Source organism: Mauremys mutica, chromosome 3 (assembly GCF_020497125.1).
Source record: "Mauremys mutica isolate MM-2020 ecotype Southern chromosome 3, ASM2049712v1, whole genome shotgun sequence".
Lineage (NCBI taxonomy): Eukaryota > Metazoa > Chordata > Testudines > Geoemydidae > Mauremys > Mauremys mutica.
In genome coordinates, this window is record NC_059074.1 from 8,571,202 (window position 1) to 8,592,601 (window position 21,400).

Consider the following 21,400-nt stretch of genomic DNA (forward strand, 5'->3'; position numbering starts at 1 on the left):
CAGCAACACAGCTCCAATCGTTCCAGCCCAAAGAGGACCAGATGTGCTTCCTACAGTACCAGTCAAGGATGTTCTTTCATTAATTGCAGATAAAACTGCTAAGCAACATATGACATCTCTCCCCAAAAGGGTGGAGTATACAGTAGAACCTCAGTTACAGACATCTTGGGAATGGAGGTTGTCTGTAATTCAGAAATGTTCGTAACTCTGAACAAAGCACAGTTTGGGCCCCTGATCCAGCAGCTGACACTCTAGGCCAGATTTCAGCAGCAGAGCTCCCTATTCAGCGCTGGCATGAGTTTGCAAGCTTGTCCCTCTCCCAGCCCACTGTAAAGCAGAGCATCCTGCTGGAGGAAGAGGGAGCGGGGGAAAGAGAGAAAAAGAGGGTGAAAGCATCGCAGACCCCAGAGCTGCTCCTGCTCTACTGGCTCCAGCTGCCTTGGGCTGGCAGCCCCACCATCTTGTTGTAAGTGGCTGCCCCATGCGTAGGAGGTGGGGTTGGGGAGAGGCAACCCAGATGTGCCTACCTTTAAGATGCAATACAGGTACAGTACAGTATTTGCTTTTTTTTGGGGGGGGGGGGGTCTTTGCTGCTGCCTGATTGGTTACTTCCAGTCTCACATGGTGTCATAGAATATCAGGGTTGGAAGGGACCTCAGGGGTCATCTAGTCCAACCCCCTGCTTAAAGCAGGACAAATCCCCAGACTGATTATTGCTCAAGGATTGAACTCACAACCCTGGGTTTAGCAGCCAATGCTCAAACCACTGAGCTATCCCTCCCCACTCCTGTCTAGTTGACCAGTAAGTCCGTAACTCTGGGTTCGTATCTTTGAGGTTCTATTGTACACCTTTGCTGCACTGCCACCTTTGATGGTCCGGAAAGGCACAGAAGGAACCCAAATCTACTCCCTCATTCATGTGTACAATTCCAGCTGAAATCAATGAAGCTTAGATACCACAGTGACAGGTAGGGAGAACTGGCCAGGAGATTTGGAACCTGCTATTGCCACTAGGCAAATCATAATATTATTTATTTAAGATACAAATACAAATACTGAAGTATTAAAGGGAAGAAATGGGAGGAAGCAAGAACTCCGAATGAGAGTCCCAGCTCTTCCCCCATGATTTGGTAACATCTGGCTCCAGGTTAGAGTCAATGGATTTACACAACCAGAGTGTTATTAAACACATTCCAATTCAGTCACTTACAGATAAGACGCTTAATATTTTAAAATGTCGTTTAAGCCATAGGGGATCTTTTGGGTGACATGACTGGTAAAGAAAAATCAGCAAACACAGCAATGTCTTTCAAGAGTTTTGCTGTTACCTATAGAAAACAATAGGAGATTTTATACTCCTCCATCTTACCTTCAGCAAGATTTTTGAGAAGAAACTTTGCTTAGTTCAGAAAAAACAATTTCAACAAAGTGGAAAAGCCACTTCTTGCATTCAAAACCATGGTATTTAATGCAGGACTTCAGATAAAAATAAAGCACAAATTTAACAGTGAACTTTGGGCAATTTCCCAGAAACTATGTTATGTAACTATGTGTAATTTTAAAATTGTTGTTTGGGACTAGCCTTTACCTATGCAAATAATGTTATTGGAGTCAATGAAGTGACCAGAACTACTTAAATGAGCAAGATTTGGAAGATCTGACCCTAAGAACACATCAGTATTGGGAACATAGATCATTGATCTGCTATGGCTATTCCTATTTATTCCTGTATCCTGTCTCTGGCAGTGGCTAATACCAGATGCTTTCGAGAATTTTGGTTTTTATTGTGAAAGTATTGCAAAAAAGCATCTAGTTTCTGTTTGTTCCTACTCATCAAGATAAAATTAACCAGCCTCATTTCATTGTGCCTGTCTACTTCAAATAGCCACCTTTGGTCAGGATCAAGTGGTGTAAATAACTAGAGGATTAAACAGGAAAGGCTCTCAAGCCAAACTCAGAATCCCTGAGAGATGCAGTCATGAAGTTTCCTGCCCTAACATAGCTCTGCATGATTTCCAACTCTTTGTACTTTGCCACATGACACATGGAAGCAGCTACAAATGCATGCACGTCAGTTACAGACTTCTAACTGACAGTTGCAATTTGACCCCAAGAGACCATCTTGCCAAACACAGTAAAAGGAAACATGAGGGAACAGACACCTTGACACTGTTGTCTTGGGTACTGAAAACTAATCTAAAAATGTGTCCTACTGGCAGGATGATTGATTAAATATTATTGCAGCATTAGCTGTGAACACACTGATGGTCCAGCCCCTCGTCTGGATCGTCTGGTTTGAACTTACAGTTTCACAATGCTGTGAGGTTTTTTTTGTTTTTTGTTTTGTTTTTTATGGAAAATGCAAGTGTGACATAAAAGATTCTCAATCACTAACATCCAATTACAAAGAGGAGTAAACAACTGAAAAACCATAGAGAGGATCTGAAATAGTGATAACAAAATCAAAAGGAAGCTGCCTTTTTGACAATGTGGGACTTAAAAAAAATGAGGTTCAATTAAAATTCATTGAAAAAATCAGAAAGCTTCAAAGTTGTTGTAAGTAAAGTTCTTAATTTAAGAAAAGAATTGGTTAGTAGTCCCTAAAAGCACCCAACTCACTTTGGCGCCTGGGCTCTTACATAAAACTTAGGGTAGGCACTTTTGAAAACATTGACTGTTACTGGCTTTCAGGAGCCATCCCACAATGCCCCACACTGACAATACAATCAATACAATAGCTCCTGCTGAGGATGCGCACTTCTGACACAAGGAGCAAAGTGTAGACATGCACAGGTGATGTAATTACTGCGACATATAGGTCGACTTAATTTTCGTCTAGACATGGCCTAAGTGATTTACCTAAGATTACACAGAAAGTTCTGTAGTGGAGCAGAGACTTGAACTCAAATCTCAGGCTAGTGCCCTAACCATTAGACCATCCTTAACTAGAGTAGAACTCAGCAACTCACTTCACACAGGCTCCTTAACAACTATGAGCTAAGGCCTTTCAGTCTCTGTTGGCATGGGCTTGCATCTGGACTAGTGATGTGGAAACACTTAGCTCTGTATCGCATTAGCACTTTCCCCAAGTCATCCAAGCCTCTGCCCTCAAACTGATGTTTAAATCCACAGTAAGGCTTATGAAGGGCAGGGAGGTAGTGGGGTTGAGAGTTAGAGCCTGAAGGTTTAACACAGCTAATTTTAGCACCATAACATGAGTCTAGGACTGCAGACCCAGACTCTGAAGCTCGCTGTCGCAGGTTTTGTTTTGTTTTGTTTTTTTGCCATCTAGACAGACCCTATGAGATCAGGTGAAGCAATCTCTAGATCTGAATGCTGGCGGACTAATAGCAGGGGGAATTTTCTATTTGGGGACCCGAACTATGGAACTTGTTCCTTCCCTCGATTTGTCAGAACTTGCGTTTGCTAAACTTCAGCGCATAATGCAAGACAACACAGAGTTTCAGAGATCTAGAGTTGTTGGACCATAATGAGGGGAGAGGGGGAAAATGGCAGCTGAGAGCCAGTGAACCAAGCAAGAGGCTGGGGTCTATTCCCATCTCTGCCACTGACTCAATGGGTGACCTTAAGAAAGTCACTTAATCACTATGGCTTAGTTCCCCTATTTGTAAAATGCCCACCTATTTTTGAAAGGCACATCAAGATCTATGAAGGATTACCTTAAATATGAAAGTAGTAGTAAATAGGTTATGAAATCCCACTGCAAACTAAGGGGTATAACAATATATTCTTATTCCCCTCCCATAACATTATGGGATTTCTGTGTGTTGGTAAAACTACACAGCTAATAATGAACACTATTGTATAGGCTTTTGCATGTAAGCAGTTCATCATTCTTGGGTTTTCCAATCGCTATATCAACAAGGCAAATAAACCCAAAAGACCAGAATTGTAATCAATGGCATGGGGGGAGGGGGCAGAAAATCAATGAAGTAAAAACTCATGATAGAATTAATGAGCTAATTCTGCAGCAATCAATTTTTGGAGAGTCATTAGCACAAAGTAGATGCACTCATTATGTCTGCTCATTTGCCATTTAAAAATCAGCTCAGAACCACCATGGAGCTTCCAGATGGTGAGATTACATCCCAGTGATCTCTTAGTGTGGTGGCAATATTTCATTAATGACTACACAGCCCTGCCCATCTCCAGCTGGCAGAAGCAACTTTGGAGGGGGAGGGGAGCAACCACAGCAAACTGGGGTCTTAGTGTTGACAATGCCAAAGATAATTAACCTTTGACCCTAAATCAAGCTCTCAGTTCTTTCTCATTTCAAAATCAAACACTGCATTTTTAAAGTTAAACAATTGCCTTTTATAATTTAACAAAAGGCTATGTCCTACAGGCATTAGAAAATCCAAGAAGAGAACAGTGCCGCAGCATTTCTGCTACAGTACTAATGCCGGTACTTCTCAGGCTGAAGGTTTAAGAGATTTTAGATCTACAATCAACATGATGTCCCGCGGCTTCTTTTCTGCTTGGTGGATAAAGCATCCACCCTCTGGCATGGTATTACTGAGAATTTGGGGATTTAAATTGAAACACAGAAGCCTTGGAATTCAAGCTTTGTTTTCCTCTACGTAAGTTAAGAGAGTTTAGTGATGATGAAAAGAACAGACTGACAATCTTGGAGACTGAATTCCAATGTCCATTAAACAAGTATGGTACGTGCAGCAGTGCTGAATATACCCTGCCCCTCCAAATCCTGCCTCAATACTGACCAAGAAGCACTACCATCAATAGTGAAGGGAAGGTCAGTCGCTATGCCCATTCAATATTGAGCCTTTTCTTGTGAGACTGACATCTTGTTCACTAGGAACTACTGTGCGATCGCCAATTCACTGTTATCAACATTATTTATTCATATTGTAGAAGGAGTTAGAGGCCCCAATTATAGTGCGAGGCTCTGTATGAACACATAACAAAAAGACAGACCATGCTTTCAGGAATTTATATTCTAAGTGACATAGGACACCAAATCATTAGTAGTGATTTTTGGTCACTAATAATCTGGTACTAGATTTGAATTAGCAACAGAGGTGGAAAGGGTCATACCCATTATGATGCCCTGGGCCGTCCAGTCCTGTACAACAAGAAAAACCCACTTAAAACAGTCCTAAGGCACCTACTGAAACCTTTTACTTCATGTGTCATCAATAGTCAGCCGCAAAAACAGTTAATCCAGAAATACTACTACAGATTAACAAGAATTGGGGATAATGAAGAACCTCCCCCTGCCCTACAATCTTTCCCACTTTTTCTGTTTTATTTGCAGTCTGTTGAATTCCTTGTGTCACGTCTACCTGTCTTTCTGTCTGGACGCAGCTTCTAGCAGAGCCAGTTAATGTCATAGGTGGAGAGACTCGTTTGAGATAGAGAGAAACACTTATTATTTGTATTTCTGTACTGCACAGAGGTGTGATATATGCACACAGATGAGGAGAGGCAGAAGAGTTTTTAATATATATCCTTGTGGCTTCGTGTTGAACAAAGAACGCTGAGATCAGCAGTTACAGGTGCTATGTTCACACTAAATGTTATTATTCCCCAATTCTTCTGCTTCTTAACTTCTCTGATGAACTGGCTAATGAAATAGGCCAGCAACACTTGACATCATTAGTTTTTAATCCTTACCCATCCAGAAGTCCACCCCTGCTTTCCTCTATCTTCAGCCTCTGTGTGCTCAGGTGTATAACATTCCAGGCCTGTGGCCATGTTAATTTTCTACTTGGCAGAACTCACATAGAAATGTGGTCTGGGGGAAAACTGATCATCTTGCTGCACTGTTAATTAGTTCATAGCACAGAACAGTAGTGTACCCCAGTCCTCACACCACTGAGATAAGACTTCTGTTTCGCTGAAATGAGGAAATCTATATTTAGGTCTCACTGCAGGGACACATCAAACAACTCCTTCAACAGGCTACCTGTTCTGGTGCGATTTAATAGATGTGGGTGTGGTTGCAGAGCTCTCCAGCCTCTGCATCAATGATAGTATTTTAAAAGGCTACCAGACATGGGGTGTTAGGGAATGCAGCACTTGCACTTTAAAGGGAAAGGGAACATGCTCATTAAGGGGCCTCACAGCACATGTGATTTTAGTAGACAGACACTTGTGATAGTGGAATTTTATCTCTGCTCTGCATTCCTCGCAGAACCGTCTACTTCTGCACAGAGATAAAGCATAATGAAGCCTGTCTGCATGACAGATGCCTTTCTATTCTTTTGACGTGAGGAGTGTAGACAGACACAACAGCAATTATTTCAAGTTAAAGATCTCCTTTTTGCAACAAAGAATTTTCTCTGAAAATTTAAATTTTAGGGTTGCTGTCTGAAAAAACAACCAGGAGTCTTAGAACCATACAAATGTATTATTTTGTACATGTAGTCCTGGAAGTCTGTGATGTAATTAGGGCTGTCAATTAATCACAGTTAACTCATGCAATTAACTCAAAAAATTAACTGCGATTAAAAAAATGTATTGTGATTAATTGCTCTGTTAAACAATAGAATACCAATTGAGATTTATTAAATATTTTTGGATATTTTTCTACATTTTCAAATATATTGATTTCTATTACAACACAGAATACAAAGTGTACAGTGCTCACTTTATATTATTTTTTATTACAAATATTTGCACTGTAAAAATGATAAAATAGCATTTTTCAATTCACCTCATACAAGTACTGTAGTGCAATCTCTATCGTGAAAGTGTAATTTACAAATGTAGATTTTTTTTTGTTACATAACTGCACTCAAAAACAAAGCAATGTAAAACTTTAGAGCCTACAAGTCCACTCAGTCCTACTTCTTGTTCGGCCAATTGCTAAGATGAACAAGTTTGTTTACATTTATGGGAAATGATGCTGACTGCTTCTTATTTCCAATGTCACCTGAAAGTGAGAACAGGCATTCACATGGCACTTTTGTAGCCGGCGTTGCAAGGTATTTGTGTGCCAGATATTCTAAACATTTGTATGCCCCTTCATGCTTCAGTCACCTTTCCAGAGGACATACTTCCAGGCTGATCATGTTTGTTAAAAAAATAGTGCATTAATTACATTTGTGACTGAACTTCTTGGGGGAGATTGGTACGTCCCCTGCTGTTTTACCCTCATTCTGCCATATATTTCATGTTATAGGAGACTCGGATGATGACCCAGCACATGATGTTTGATTTACGAACATTGTCATTGCAGATCTGACAAAACACAAAGATGGTACCAATGTGAGATTTCTAAAAATAGCTACAGCACTCGCCCTAAGGTTCTGAAATACTGTCCAAAATCTGAGAGAGACAAGGTGTAGAGCATGCTTTCAGAAGTCTTAAAAGAGCAGCACTTCGATGCGGAAACTACAGAATCCGAACCACCAAAAATATATATCTCAACCTTCTCCTGGTGGCATCTGACTCAGATGATGAAAATGAACATGCGTTGGTCTGCTCTGCTTTGGATTTTTATCAAGCAGAACCTGTCATCAGCATGGATCCATATCCTCTGGAATGGTGGTTGAAGCATGAATGGACATATGAATCTTTAGCGCATCTGGCACGTAAATATCTTGCAATGCCGGTTACAACAGTGCTATGCGAATGCCTGTTCTCACTTTCAGGTGACATTGTAAATAAGAAGCGGGCACCATTATCTCCTGCAAATGTAACCAAACTTGTTTGTCTGAGCGATTGGCTGAAGTGGGACTGAGTGGACTTGTAGACTCTAAAGTTTTACATTGTTTTATTTTTGAATGCGGTTTTTTTTTGTACATAATTCAACATTTGTAAGTCAACTTTCATGATAAAGAGATTGCACTACAGTACTTGTATTAGGTGAACTCAAATATACTATTTCTTTTGTTTTTTACAGTGCAAATATTTGTATTAAAATAAATAGAAAGTGAGCACTGTACACTTTGTATTCTGTTGTTGAAATCTGTGTTGAAATCAATATATCTGAAAATGTAGAAAACATCAAAAAATATTTAAATAAATGGTATTCTGTTATTGTTTAACAGCACGATTAATCGTGCAATTAATCTTTTTAATCGCTTGACAGCCCTAGATGTAATAGCTAACATAAAAGACTGGTTAATGTTCCTACCTAGGGCAGTGCTTGGAGTCGGTGCAGGGGCTCTGAATCACAGGTCTAACCTTTGGCCTTAACAACCAGGCTCGTAGGAAGGATAACAGATGGAGCCACTGATGACAGTTGTGGGAGTGGGCAAGTGCTGCTGTCCCTCCCCCTTTTCACCAGCTGGCCAAAGACTGGATGGATGGGGGCACGACCATCCAATCAGGCAGACATATCGGGTTATTCTGCACTCACGGCTCTAGCATACTTGTTTCTTGCTTCAATGAAGGGGATGGCCATGAATAGCTTGGTGAGTTATCTCATCCTTTTGCACATAAATCTCAGGTTGCAAAGTTAAAATGAGTGGCAGATACAGTACTGGAACCAGAGCAGTTGAGTCCCATTGTGCAAAGTGATAAGGAGTATCAGAACAAGCACTAATGCCACGTACACAGAGTGAAGCTGGAGGTATGGGATTTGTGCTGAAACATATGACGTGCCTATAACTCTAACAGCTCTGAGTGGGCCAATGCTGTCTGGCTTGGAATCACCTGGCTTTCGCAAACTAAGGACAAGAGTAAAGGGCAGACAAATCATAGCAGTGGACACACATGATCTTATGAGATGCATGTCTCTACCTGCATTTTGAGGGAGGCAGTGCCATAAGGAACATGCACCAATGCTCCTAGCCAAAACCTTAACACTTCCCCCGACAACTTCAATCTTGCCTAAGATGGTGGCTTGTTAAATGGCATCAAAGCTCCATTCTAAAGCCTTTCCACTTGCATGTGCTGCCACTGAAACAGATGGCACCAGTGTCAACATCAAGCTGAGTCACTCTGCTTTGACACACTTGTTCTTCAACCCCTTCTAGCCAATATGCCGCCATACATAGCAGAAGTTTCAATGGTGGGCAACAGACTTTGAGGCTTTTGCCCCAGGACCGCATCCACAACATAAGGCAGAGCTCCTAGAGCCAACTCAGTCACAGTGTGGCCCTAGAAATCTCAAGCATTGGTAATGTCAGTCCATGATGGGCATCTTATGACTGCGCTTGGGACAACCCCAGTTAAAAAAAAAACTTACAGGAGAACGTATGCCACTTTTACAAAACACAACAAGAAGAAACAGCTAAATAGCAAAAGCTAAGGCCTCACAAGGCATCAAGCCGGACACATCTCATGTGACACAAACTGACTTTTCTTTAGTTTTAACAGATAGAAGCACAAACAGGAAAATCAGACCTGAATTAATCAGGAGAGTGAAAAACAGCTAGCAGCTGAGAGAGAAATGCTTTGATCCAGCAACGCCACAAAGGTGCTCCAATAGTCAGTCGTTAAAACATCTCAAAACAGACTTAAAGGCACTAGTGGATTGTCGGAACATAGGGACTGCCGTACTGGACAGGCAGACTAGGACCTGGTCTACACTGGGGAGGGGGAGGGAGAATTGATCTAAGATACGCAACTTCAGCTACGAGAATAGCATAGCTGAAGTCAACATATCTTAGATTGACTTAGAATCACTTACTTCGCATCCTCGCAGCGCGGGATTGGTGGCCGCCACTCCCCCATCGACTTTGCTTTTGCCTCTCGCCGAGCTGGAGTTCAGCAGTCAACGGGAGAACGATTGTGCATCGATTTATCACGTCTACACTACACGCGATAAATCGATCCCCAATAGATCAATCGCTACCTGCCGATCCGGCGGGTAATGTAGACGTACCCTAGAGGTCCACAGGACCAACATCCTATCTCCAACCGTGGCCAGTACCAGATGTTTCAAAAGGAAACTTAAGAATCTCCTGAGTGCAAAGTCAATGGTTTAATCATATCACAAGGCAGGAAGGGACAGATCGCTTAAAAAATACTAGCTTTATATGAATTATAGTATTTGCTGTATTTATTAGGTGGTACTGGTGCTATGACAGCATAATGCTTCTGGGGAAAAAACGCTCCTGTCTGGACCATCACCTGGATATGTATCTTTTATTTCACAAGTTATTCTGAAAGGCGTGAAAAAAAAAATTTGGGTCATTTTTTCCCCATCACTAATACTATATGAAACTGCTGTATTTTAAAGATAAAATGTTCAAGTCCTATGATATTATTTTTCATGTGTTTCTATGAAAGCATTAGTAATTTTAATGCACAGACTTAACTCTCACTAGTCACGGTTACTGTAAATGGCAATAATCATTAACTGAATGGTGACATTATTAAAACAATCCAGCATCTGATTATAAGATAGACCATGGGATCCTGCTCTATGAATTTGTTTATCCACATCAAGAAGAGTGTCCTATGCTTTTATCATTTAGGGGAGTAAACAAATGGGGGGCTTAAAATCTAACAAGATGGACTATTCATATTTGCAAATTTCATGAGCTTATATCACAGCACAACTCAATTTTAGTAACTGTATTGTGATCCTTTTAACTTCCAGTGACTTTCTTAGAAGTAAAGAACTATTGTGGAAAATGAAAAATAGAATCAACTTTCAAAAAGGAGGAAGCATTGGATATTTCAACTTGCATACAAGAAGACTTACAGCTAAATTCAGCAAATGCAAGATACAAACATCTTCATACATACTGAGGATTTTCACTTCCAGAATATAAAGACTTTAACCTGTGGATATCAGATATACAATGAATTTAGGTTGGTTTTAAGGGTTGTTTTGTTTAAATGAAAGTAAAAGAAACACACACACACACACACACGGTAAGGCTGCAAGTAAAAACAACAAACCACAAGGAAAACACACACAGAATAATTTCAAATGCTCATGAAACAGACATTTTAGATCAGACCTCCCAAGAGCTCTGAATAATGGATTAATGCCTCAGGGGTCTACTATTCAGCTACCTAAGCCCGCATACTAATATACTATCTCGCATCAGAAAAGCAGAATGGCATCACTCATGCAGAAAATTACCTTAAATGAGCAATGGCTTCATGATAAACAAGTCATTCACATTTTACTTAGCTCTGATATAGGATGTGGGGGTTGGGGGGCATCTCCACCTTATTGTTATGGATAGGCAGCACACTTCTGGCTCTAAACAATGACCTTGCAAGCTGAGACAAAACCACTCTGTTTTTAAAATGTGAATACTTAATGCTGTCCGGTTTGGCTAAGCATTTAACACAAGGTAGCTCCTGGTGAAAAAATGGCAGCTAAAACCTTGGTAGGTGGTGAGTCGTATGTTGTGAAAAAAATGGAATTGGACAGTGTTATATTCAGACTCTAAAGAGCACAAAGATTTCCACCCCCAAACCTTGAAAAGAAGATTTAAGCTTCTATTCCACCCCCCTTTATTTTTTAAGATGGTGATTACAATGTGAGAACATAATAGGAACACAGATGGTCAAGAAGGATATTTCACCTGAAAGAGCGCAAAATGCATCTTTCCTCTTAGTCAGGAGACCACAATCCTAAAAACCAACTCAGAAAAAGAGGCAGCAGGAATGAGATTTCAGCTGTTACATGTTAGAAAAAGAGTTTGCTTCATGCTAGTTAGGCATGCTAAAGCTCAGGAGCATAATGGATTATAATCTGCATCTAATTTGATTTCCCCCAAAGGGCTGGTAGGTGCTATACACTCTACTGGGGTAACTCTTGAGCATTTGAAACCCCGGTGCAATGATCTGATCTCTGGTTTGATCACTATCTGTGGGCAAAAAAGCAACATCAGAATGTGCAACTTTAAGAAAAGCTTTTTTTTCTTCAGGGGCTTTACTTCAGGAACCCCTTAGTCAAATGGCCCTTAATTGGGATTGCAGACTTTACCCTATATCTCCATGAGACACACCAAATTTCAAGGCAATCTGATTACCTGTACAGATTTTAGAGGATTTAGAACAGCCAAGCTTTATTCAGACAGACGGTTTTAACCTTGAGAGCTATCATTCTCTGTTATAATACATATACAATCAGCAGTACAGCTAAAAACACCCATTGTAATTAGGAAGAAATGAACATCAGAAAAAACTTCCTAATAGTGAGATCTATTAGACAATGGAATAGTCTCTCAAGCCAAATGGTGGAATTCCCATCACTGCGTGTCATTTAAAAACTGTATCGGACTGAGCTGAGTACTAGAGGATACACCATAGAAAACAGTCCTGCCTCTAGTACCTAGGGGAATAGACTATATGACCAATAGGCTTCTTCCTTCTCTGAAGATCCCCTGTTCTAATATCCTGTCGTGGCCTGGCATTATTAAAGGAAGTTTTCCAGCTCCTAACAACATTTAAAAATTGCAGGCTTCCATTTTAGTCTCTTTGTGCAGCTGCAGTGATCATGGCTGTCAACTGTGCCTCCAGAATAAATTAAACCTAGTCATGGGGAAGGGAGCTGGACAATACAGGAACTGATTCATTTTCCCACTTCATTTTCAAGGCACAGTTCAATGACGATTAAAAATAGTAGTGTTCTGACATCTGTTCAGTGGTCTGTGTGAAATAAAATCAAATCTACACTAGAATCTTTTCCCAGTATAGTAATGTTGGGTAGAGGCATGACTTTTTTTTTTCTGCAACATTTTTATACCAGCAAACGCGCTAGTGTAGATGCAGTTATACTGCCATCAAAGATGTTTTTGCCAGTACAGCTTATTTTGCTTGGGGAACTAGTAAGCTGTGCTGGGAAAGCTGCATACCGGCAAACCTTTTCTAGTGTAGGCCCAAACTGCTGTAAGATAGGGCCATCTGCTTTAGTGGCTTGTCTTTTCAGCCCTCTAAAGTCATGATTAGTAGGACAGGAGGGAAGAAAGGGAGGTCTGAGGAAATGAGAGACAATAGGGGTTCACAGTAGGGAGTGATGAGAGGTGGTGCAGGCGATGGCCTAATTACCAGAATCAGTCTAATTCATGGGATTTCACCTGGCACCAACAACTAATACCAGGTCCCTCTTAGTAAAGTTGCCTCAAGGATGTAAAGAATCTCTTTCCTCCCATAATTTCACTCTGTTCTTCTCCAGCCCTCAAAATTATATTGGTTTGCGCTGTGAAAGAGCTTCTCAAGTGGTGATTCCTCTGTGCTAAAGAGCACAACTCTGAGAAGAAGATAGTAAGAACAGTGATTGTTAATAAAATGGTTCATTCCAACATTAACGTTACTCATTTAGGCTGTAGCCAAGCAAACTGAATTACACTCGTCGAGGAACAGCCATGCTAGTTCAGTAATTTTTGCTGAAAATATGAATGTATTTGTAAAAACATTTTATCTTGCTGTTTACTGGAAAAAAAACCAAAATTATATTAGGACTATGCTCATCATCATTCTAGGGTGCAGAATTCAACGCTGTGCAGTGTGTCACACAATGAAAGAATACTAAAGAATCTGCAAAGAACAGATGCCTTCCAGCTGTTACTTGGGAAATGTTATCCAGTGAAGTTCAGTTCTCCTGTTGGGTTTTATCTTAAATCAAAATGCTGCCAGAATTCACTTCGGCACTAGAGAAGATTAACCCTACGTTACTGATTTTAAAAATCTATTTTGAAACCGGTTCAGGTACACAAAACACAGCTGCAAAATTATCCACTATCTCACCGCAGTGTTAGGCTGCCAGCATGTGTGACAAAAGAGAAGCTTTCAGCTGTGAGCTGCCTCTGAAAATGTTTCTCAGCAGGTCTGTCTGGTTAGTGGTATAGTTTTTTTTTGTTTGTTTGTTTTCCAAATGCTTTGCTTCATTGGTTCCTCAAACTTTCTTGTCCTACCCGACTGAGCAATGACAAATGTCCAAGATTCTTCTCTTTTCCCCTCCCCATGGTTTTACATTTTGTCTAGGGCTTTTCTTTCAACTCCTTCTTTTGAAGATGCATTTTTCTGCTTTTAAGAAAGAGAGAAAGCAAGTCTTCAAGGATTCAGAGTGTTTGTAGTAGGATATGGAGCCATTTATCTCTAGATTATTGGTTCAAATCCAGCTCAGGGTGACCGATGACTGTTCAGCATCCTATGTTTAATGAGTTGGGCATCTCGGTTTAATTCCTATAGGCCAGATATCCACAGTCACAAAAACCACCATTAGAACTAGTAATAATTACAGCCCTTATTTGTAGTCTCCATGGAAGGTACAAGGATAGAATGGGCCAGGGAGACTAGCCAGCTTCGACTCCTGGAAGTGATCCTTCTGGAACAAGGCAGAGGCATAACATCAAGAAAGGGCAACTAACACTACCATTACCTCTGCTGTAATAGAGTACTCAGAGCTTCTCTAAAGTGAATATGGTGCATTTTACAAGCACTAAATTCAGCTATAAGGAACTAAATGCAGTGGCGGAGGGAGGGCGAGAGCGAACTGGGTTACATATCAGGAAAAAGTACCATGACACACTCAATGGTAGTCTAAAATACATCACTTATTAAAACTTCAGTGTGTAATTAGCCTTCTGGCTAGTACAGAAGTAAAACAGAATTTGGATGATCTCTCCCTCATGGTCCATATCAGATGCTAATTCACAGACTGGTTCAGAGACTACCAGCTCCCAGTGTGCACTAAAGAGAGTCCCTGAACAACATTCTGAAGCGGAGTCTTGCTGGTCAAGATCGAGGTGCTTTGTTTAGGCTCTCTGGGGATCTGCCTGCCCTGCTGTTCCATTGTCTTTAGAAATACCAAATTTACTCATTATTTATAGGGGGGAAAAAAATCTCCAAATAAATGCATCAAAATATGGAGATGCTAAAGAACTGACTCCCTGAAATTTGAGTACCTGTTACTGATCGTCTTCAATAAAAGGCAAATAACAAGAGACACTTGGGATGAGCCATGGATAAACCCTTTCCAGGGTGCAATCCATAACTAATACTGTGGTATAATTATGATTTGCAGAACTGAAGTTCTTAAAGAGCTTTGCCTTTGAAGATTTAATAACTAGGTATAACTTGGGATTGATCCTGTACTACCTAAGGCAAGGTTTCAATGCATACAGTGATGGGGAGTGGGTGGCAGGGCAGAGAAGAGGAGTTCGGGCCTAAGGTACGGTGGAGGAAGTAGAGACTAGGAAACTGGGAGGGGCTGGAGAATGTGACGGTAGCAGAGGAAGTTGGGGGTTTAGGGTTGGGGGCCTGTCAACCCTGAATTCTCTCCTGGTGTATGTGTGTGCGCGCTAGGATCTGGGGGAAGTCCTGCCCCTCTTCCTGCCCCTCTATGTGAGCTGGGATCTGGAGTTTGTGGAATGAAGACAACACACATTTAAGCAACTATTCATTTGGATTTCAGATAAAAACCACATCACTGCTGGGTGGGGTGGGGAGCCTGACCAGGGTGTGTGGGAGTGGCCTGGTTTGGATGAGGGGCAGATTGGGTGGACCTGGGACATGGCTGGAAAAGCCTGGCTGAGGGGAAGGAGTCCTAGCTGAGATTAGGCAGTGGGAGTGAGGGCCCCAGCTCAGTGTGCAGCTTGCGCTACATATTTAAGGCCATGTCTACACTATGGGGACTATAATGGCGTAGCTACGATGCTGTAGCTACGCTGACGTAACCCCATAGCATAGACGCCACCTACTCCGGTGGAGGGTTTTTTCCCTGTCACTGTAGGAACACCCATATCCTCAAGCAATGGAGGTAGGGTGACAGAAGCATTCTTCCATTGATCTTGCTGCAGCTACACCAGGGGTTAGGTCGGCATAGCTACGGTGCTGGGGGTGTGGATTTTTCACACCTCTGAGCACCATAGCTATGTTGACTTAAAATTTAAGCACAGACCAGGCCTAAGATAGTGTGTGACCTCCCAGTAAACTGAGGCCAGTGATATGTCTACACAGCAGCATATAGCAGGAGACAAGCAAGGAGCAACTTCTTACACATTTATGGCTTCTACAGTGCTAACTAATGGCTTAATGGAACTGGAATGGGAGAGGGACTTGGAAATGTGTGTGTGGTGGGGAGAGGAGGGAGGGGGTAGCTACATGTTGCAGGGAATGGTGGGGTGAGGCATAGAGAAGGAGACACACACCAGTCTCTCTCATGATTAAAGTTACTGTAACAATCATGTAATAAAAATGGACATAGACCATTAATGAGATTTCTCTCACTGGCCCTGTTGGCAACTACACATTGCTCAAAAGCTTGTCTCTCTCACCAACAGAAGTTGGTACAATAAAAGATATTACCTCATCCACCTTGTCTCTTTAATATCCTGGGACTGGCATGGCTACAACACCACTGTATACACATGACAAACATTTCAAAACATGACCATTACGCCCATTACGCTATAACAAAATGTACAGGAGGGGGATTGAGGAATCACATAGCAATCGTGTGGCCTAGTAGAAAGAACACCGAACTAGGACTATTCCTAGCTCTGCCACTAGCCTGCTAGGTGATCTTGAGCAAGTCACTTCATCTGTGACTCAGCTTCCCATCTGTAAAATGGGGATAATGATGTAAAGTTCTTCGAGATCTACTGATGAAAAGCAGCACAATATAAAAGCCAGGTTTTTTGACTATTACCTTGCCCCAGTAGCATATCAATTACAAACCTTGGTGAGAACAACAACTATCTAAATGACCTCTAATTCCTGCCAACAAACATTTCTCTTTTTGGTTTAAAAAATTAGGCAATTAAATGGCAAAAAACTTTGTTAACGCAGAATAAAGGTTACCTGGTGATGTTTGTATCTTTCAAGAATGTCAGCTTCAGCAAAACTCAAACTGCTGAAAGCCAGGAACTACACAATTAAGGTAAATGCCCATGCAACCTTAACTATACCCTCTTTGAGCAATGCCTCACTACACCCATAACACACACATTCTCACTTTGTCTCTTCATTGTACTGGACAGGAGATACCTGCACTGGACCTATGCTCAAACACTGACCCTTTCCCCCCCACCCCAAGAGACTATCACACTTGTAAAATTTAACAACCACTTCATACCCTTTTGTAATACCTTTGCACATGCACACAGGATATGACCTAAACCTACACTTTTCCTTGACGATCATTAAATCCATGGCCTGCTCTCATATCCCACCTCACAGTTAACAATACCTCCGGCAAGAAGATTCCACTGCCCGCCTACTGACACAACCTACACCAGGGGTCGGCAATCTTTCAGAAGTGGTGTGCCAAGCCTTCATTTATTCACTCTAATTTAAGGTGTCGCATGCCAGTAATACATTTTAACATTTTTAGAAGGTCTCTTTCTATAAGTCTATAATATATATCTAAACTATTGTTGTATGTAAAGTAAATAAGGTTTTTAAAATGTTTAAGAAGCTTCATTTAAAATTAAATTAAAATGCAGAGCCCTCTGGACCGGTGGCCAGGACCCGGCAGTGTGAGTGCCACTGAAAATCAGCTCCTGTGCCGCCTTCGGCACACGTGCCATAGGTTGCCTACCCCTGACCTACACAATTCTGTATTGAATGAGGCAGACTGGAACCTCATGGTACATATGAGCCTCTTTCCCTTAACAACACACATGGGGGTACTCAGACCCAGATCTCCTCATATCATAATCGCAGCTCTTCCAAGCTGCTCCCACTTATTCTTCCACAATTCAATAGTTACATCTATCACAGTGAATGAAGTTGGTGCGCATGTAGATAATTCCCAGTGATTACTGCCAGCTTCAGGGGGGCAGAGTTAAGGTTACACAGGCATTCACCTTAATTGTTCTTCCTGGTTTTCACAAGTTTGAGTTTTGCTGAATTTGACATTCTGGAAGGGCACAAGCTATCACCGGGAGATCTTAATTCTGCATTAACGAAGTTTTTTGCTATTTAATTTGTTTGTAGATTAAGTTTTGAAGAAGAATTAAGCAAAGATACCTGAAATGACTGCAATTTTCCATGACCCATGCTCTTCTTTGGCTATCTTTTCTGCTTCCTCCATTAGCAACATACCGAATCCCTAGAAAGCAGGAAATGAGAGGGGAAGAAAATGATAAAAACAAGGGCAGGAAAAGAATAACAGCTTGAGTACTTGAGAAGAGCACTGCAGCAAACATTAACCTTTATAATGGTGAAACACTCAAAAGTTTCTTCAATGAAAATTACTAATAGGTATAAACTGCAATTTTCTTTTAGAGTCTTTTCACATCTGACAGCTTCTTAGTGTCAAAGAACAAGGCTAAAACCACAGATTTACTCAACTTGGTACAAGTCTCCTAGAACTAGCTGGAGAAACAAGTTCCTCCTCCCCTCACTGACATTTCCCCTGTGCTCAGAAAGGGAGCGGGAAGTACTGTCTAGTGATCAGGACAAAGGAATGCAAGTCAGAATGACTGGATTCTATTCCAGCTTTTCCAATAATTCATTGACCCTGAAGTAGTCATTTAAATTACGTGCCTCACTTTACCCATTCATAAAATTGATCTATTTCGGATATTTATATGCCCCCTCCCCATTGCCCTAGTATTTGGGTACTTGACAATCATTAATGTATTTATCCTCAATATCCCCGTATGGTAGGGCAGTGCTGTTACGACCATTTTACAGATGGTGAACTCAGGCAAAGAGAGACTAGGCGACTTGCCCTGGGTTACGTAGGAAGTCTGTGGTAGAACAGAGAATTGAACCTGGGTCTCTCACAGCCCTGGACTATTCTTCCTGCCTCATGTGGTACTGTGAAGCTTAATGTTTGTAAAGCATTGAGATGCTAAGATGAAAAGCACTGTAAAAGTGCACAGTAATCTCTTTGGGGCATGAACCATGCCTTCTTTTATGTTGATAAACTTCCTAGCATAAAGTGGAAGCTACTAGAAGGAAATAAAATACTGTTTCATTACAAAGGAAGAGCCCCTCCATACACAATTCTACAACATGTTTAGACTGTTCTGAAATGTCTTTGCTGCCTCTGCGTCATATTTTGTGCATCATAGCCTGCTGCGTGGTGGGTAGAATAAAAATGAAGGGCAAAAATTAGTTCTATGATTTTGTTTTTTCAGATAACTTTATGCAGTTCAAGAGATTTTTAGTACTGAAATCTAAAATAAAATAGTCATAATGAGAATGTGATATGTTTTGTTGCTTCTTTATTAGTGGTAAGTATTTAAATGGAGCATATGTCAAAAACATTGTTAGCACCAAATATAGGAGATTTCATCTCAAGTTTTGTTTTTGAAAAATTTATATCAGTTTACATGCTTTGATAAGATTCTTTAGTAAAATCTACCAGTCTTGTCTCATTGGTCAAGGGAAAAATCCCTGACCCCATTTCACATGTATCTTAAAATATATTAAGATGTAGGTGGAAAGCAAATACACTTCACTTGCTTTCTCACACTACTTCCTTCCAGTGACTTTCTGATGAAAATTACATGCATCATCCCTCTGCTACCTACAACATCTTTTGGCCTATTATGGGAAGAGTGTGAATTTTATCTTGTGCTGGTAATTCTGAGCCTTTAGATCAAGCATAAAAAAAGAAAAAAGTAATCAATTTATTCTTTGCACCAGAAAGCCTCAGGGCTGATGTTTTAAATTAACTTCCTTTTATTTAATAATCTTTTCCTGTGTAAATGCATTAGGATGCAACACTTTGTTTGACAGTGATGACCTCAGGCAGTGAGGCGGCAGCCATAAAAACAATGAACGCTTCGACTATAGAATAATTAACATTTCAAAACCTAGGGCAGAAAAAGTGGCCATCATAAGTAAAAAAGCAAAGGGAAAGAAAAATCAATTGAATCGAGCCAAATGCAAACAAATTAAAATGGACTGGAAATTGAAATTTCATGGCATATGACGTGCTTATGCGCACTGTAGTAACGCTTACTTTGGTAGATTCAGAGGCACCAGTGCTCAAGATGTTAAGTAGAAAGTGTTCTTCCCATCCCTGAATAGTAAAGTGCCCTGGTATGTACAATCTTTGATTAGGAGAAAATGTTAGGTTGAAGAATTTTATATTTTTTTAAAATACCTTGTATGCATTTTATGTTTTTAGGACTGAATCATATAGCCTTCAGCTTCACTTCAGCCCCACTCCTCACACCCTACCAGGTAGACAGATGAACCAAAATCTGAATGCAATTCCTGCATCTCTGTGTTAGAGATTAATTAATCCTCTCAATTCTCAGAGAGAGTGCTGGAACTATGGGTGTTCAGTATCTGAAGGCTGAACTAGTGTCACCATACATGAGCCTACATCATATGGATGTACAGAGATAAAGAGTATACCCATGAGACAACCATAACTGCAAGTGCTCAAATACATTAGTGAAAGCTCACTGGCGGCAGGAATTTAATCTACTAATACAAGATGGAGATCAAATTCAATTCTGGTTCTGTTGCAGCAGATTATTCTTTTTGCCAGAAGCTGGAAATGGGCGACAGGGTACAGATCACTTTATGATTACCTATTCTGTTCATTCCCTCTGGGGCACCTGGCATTGGTCACTGTGGGAAGACAGGACACTGGGCTAGATGGACCTTTGCTCAGACCCAGTATGGCCATTCTAATGTTCTTATTAAAGTAACTGTATGGCCAGTCTCATCAAGATTGTCAAAAAAATTTCTTAGTCTTTCTAATAAAATAGCTGGGCAGGATGGAGTATAAAAGAAGACAATGAAGATTACTTAGGATACCTGATGCTGAAATTTGGAAGGATCACGACTGCTCACTGGAACCACGCTACCATACACATGTAGTTCTCTAACGATGGAAACACCTCCCTTCAACTCAGGTCTGAATGATTCTTCTGAACACTTTCGCAAACGTAGAAGGCCAACCAGAATATCCTGTTCTGGATCTTCATAGGACAGGAAGGTCTCCCAGCCACCATTTGCCACATAGTCTCTTCGAACTAACTCAACCTATTCAAAGAGAACAAGTAGGGGGGAGGAGGAAAAGAAAATCCTATTAAAAAATAATTGGGCAACATGTTGAATAGACCAAAACCAATTTCATGGATCCATAAACCGTTATGGGTCAGAAAAAGTGTGAGTGCTTTCTTAAAGCCCAATTTCATTCTAGATGGATTTTAGCAGCACTAGATAAGAGCTGAAGGACCTACAATCGCATTTACCTTGTGGAGAGGACATCATTACTTTTCAGTGTTGAATACTTCTACCCATAAGGTATTTAGAAAGTACCAAATAAGCACAGTAGCTAGGGGTTGTAAAAGGTAGAAATGGAAGACTGGATCTCTCTCTGGTAACCTCACCTCCATTGGTGCTCCAAGAGCATCACAACTAGCAGCTCCTTCTCTCCAACCAGAGGTCTCAAACCTCTAAGGGCAAATTCATCCCTGACTACAATTTTATTGCTTTGGTTTCAGTACCGTTATACTTGCTGATAGCATCTGTGAATTTGGCCCCTAGTCTCCACTTCTCTGAAAAGAAAAAGTATCTTGCC

The 21,400-nt window shown here is 40.9% G+C and overlaps 1 protein-coding gene across 3 annotated transcripts in view; it reads right to left on the bottom strand.

Annotated features, from left to right (window-relative positions):
- The window catches only part of ELP3 (elongator acetyltransferase complex subunit 3), a 131,668-nt gene that overhangs the window by 8,185 nt on the left and 102,083 nt on the right, over window positions 1-21,400 (bottom strand). For all 3 annotated transcript variants that reach the window (XM_045011482.1, XM_045011484.1, XM_045011483.1), the window contains exons 13-14: window positions 20,632-20,859; window positions 17,875-17,956 (exon numbers count right to left, since the gene is read on the bottom strand). In XM_045011482.1, coding sequence (XP_044867417.1) covers window positions 17,875-17,956; window positions 20,632-20,859 — 310 coding nt within the window. The remainder of the gene's footprint in view (window positions 1-17,874; window positions 17,957-20,631; window positions 20,860-21,400) is intronic.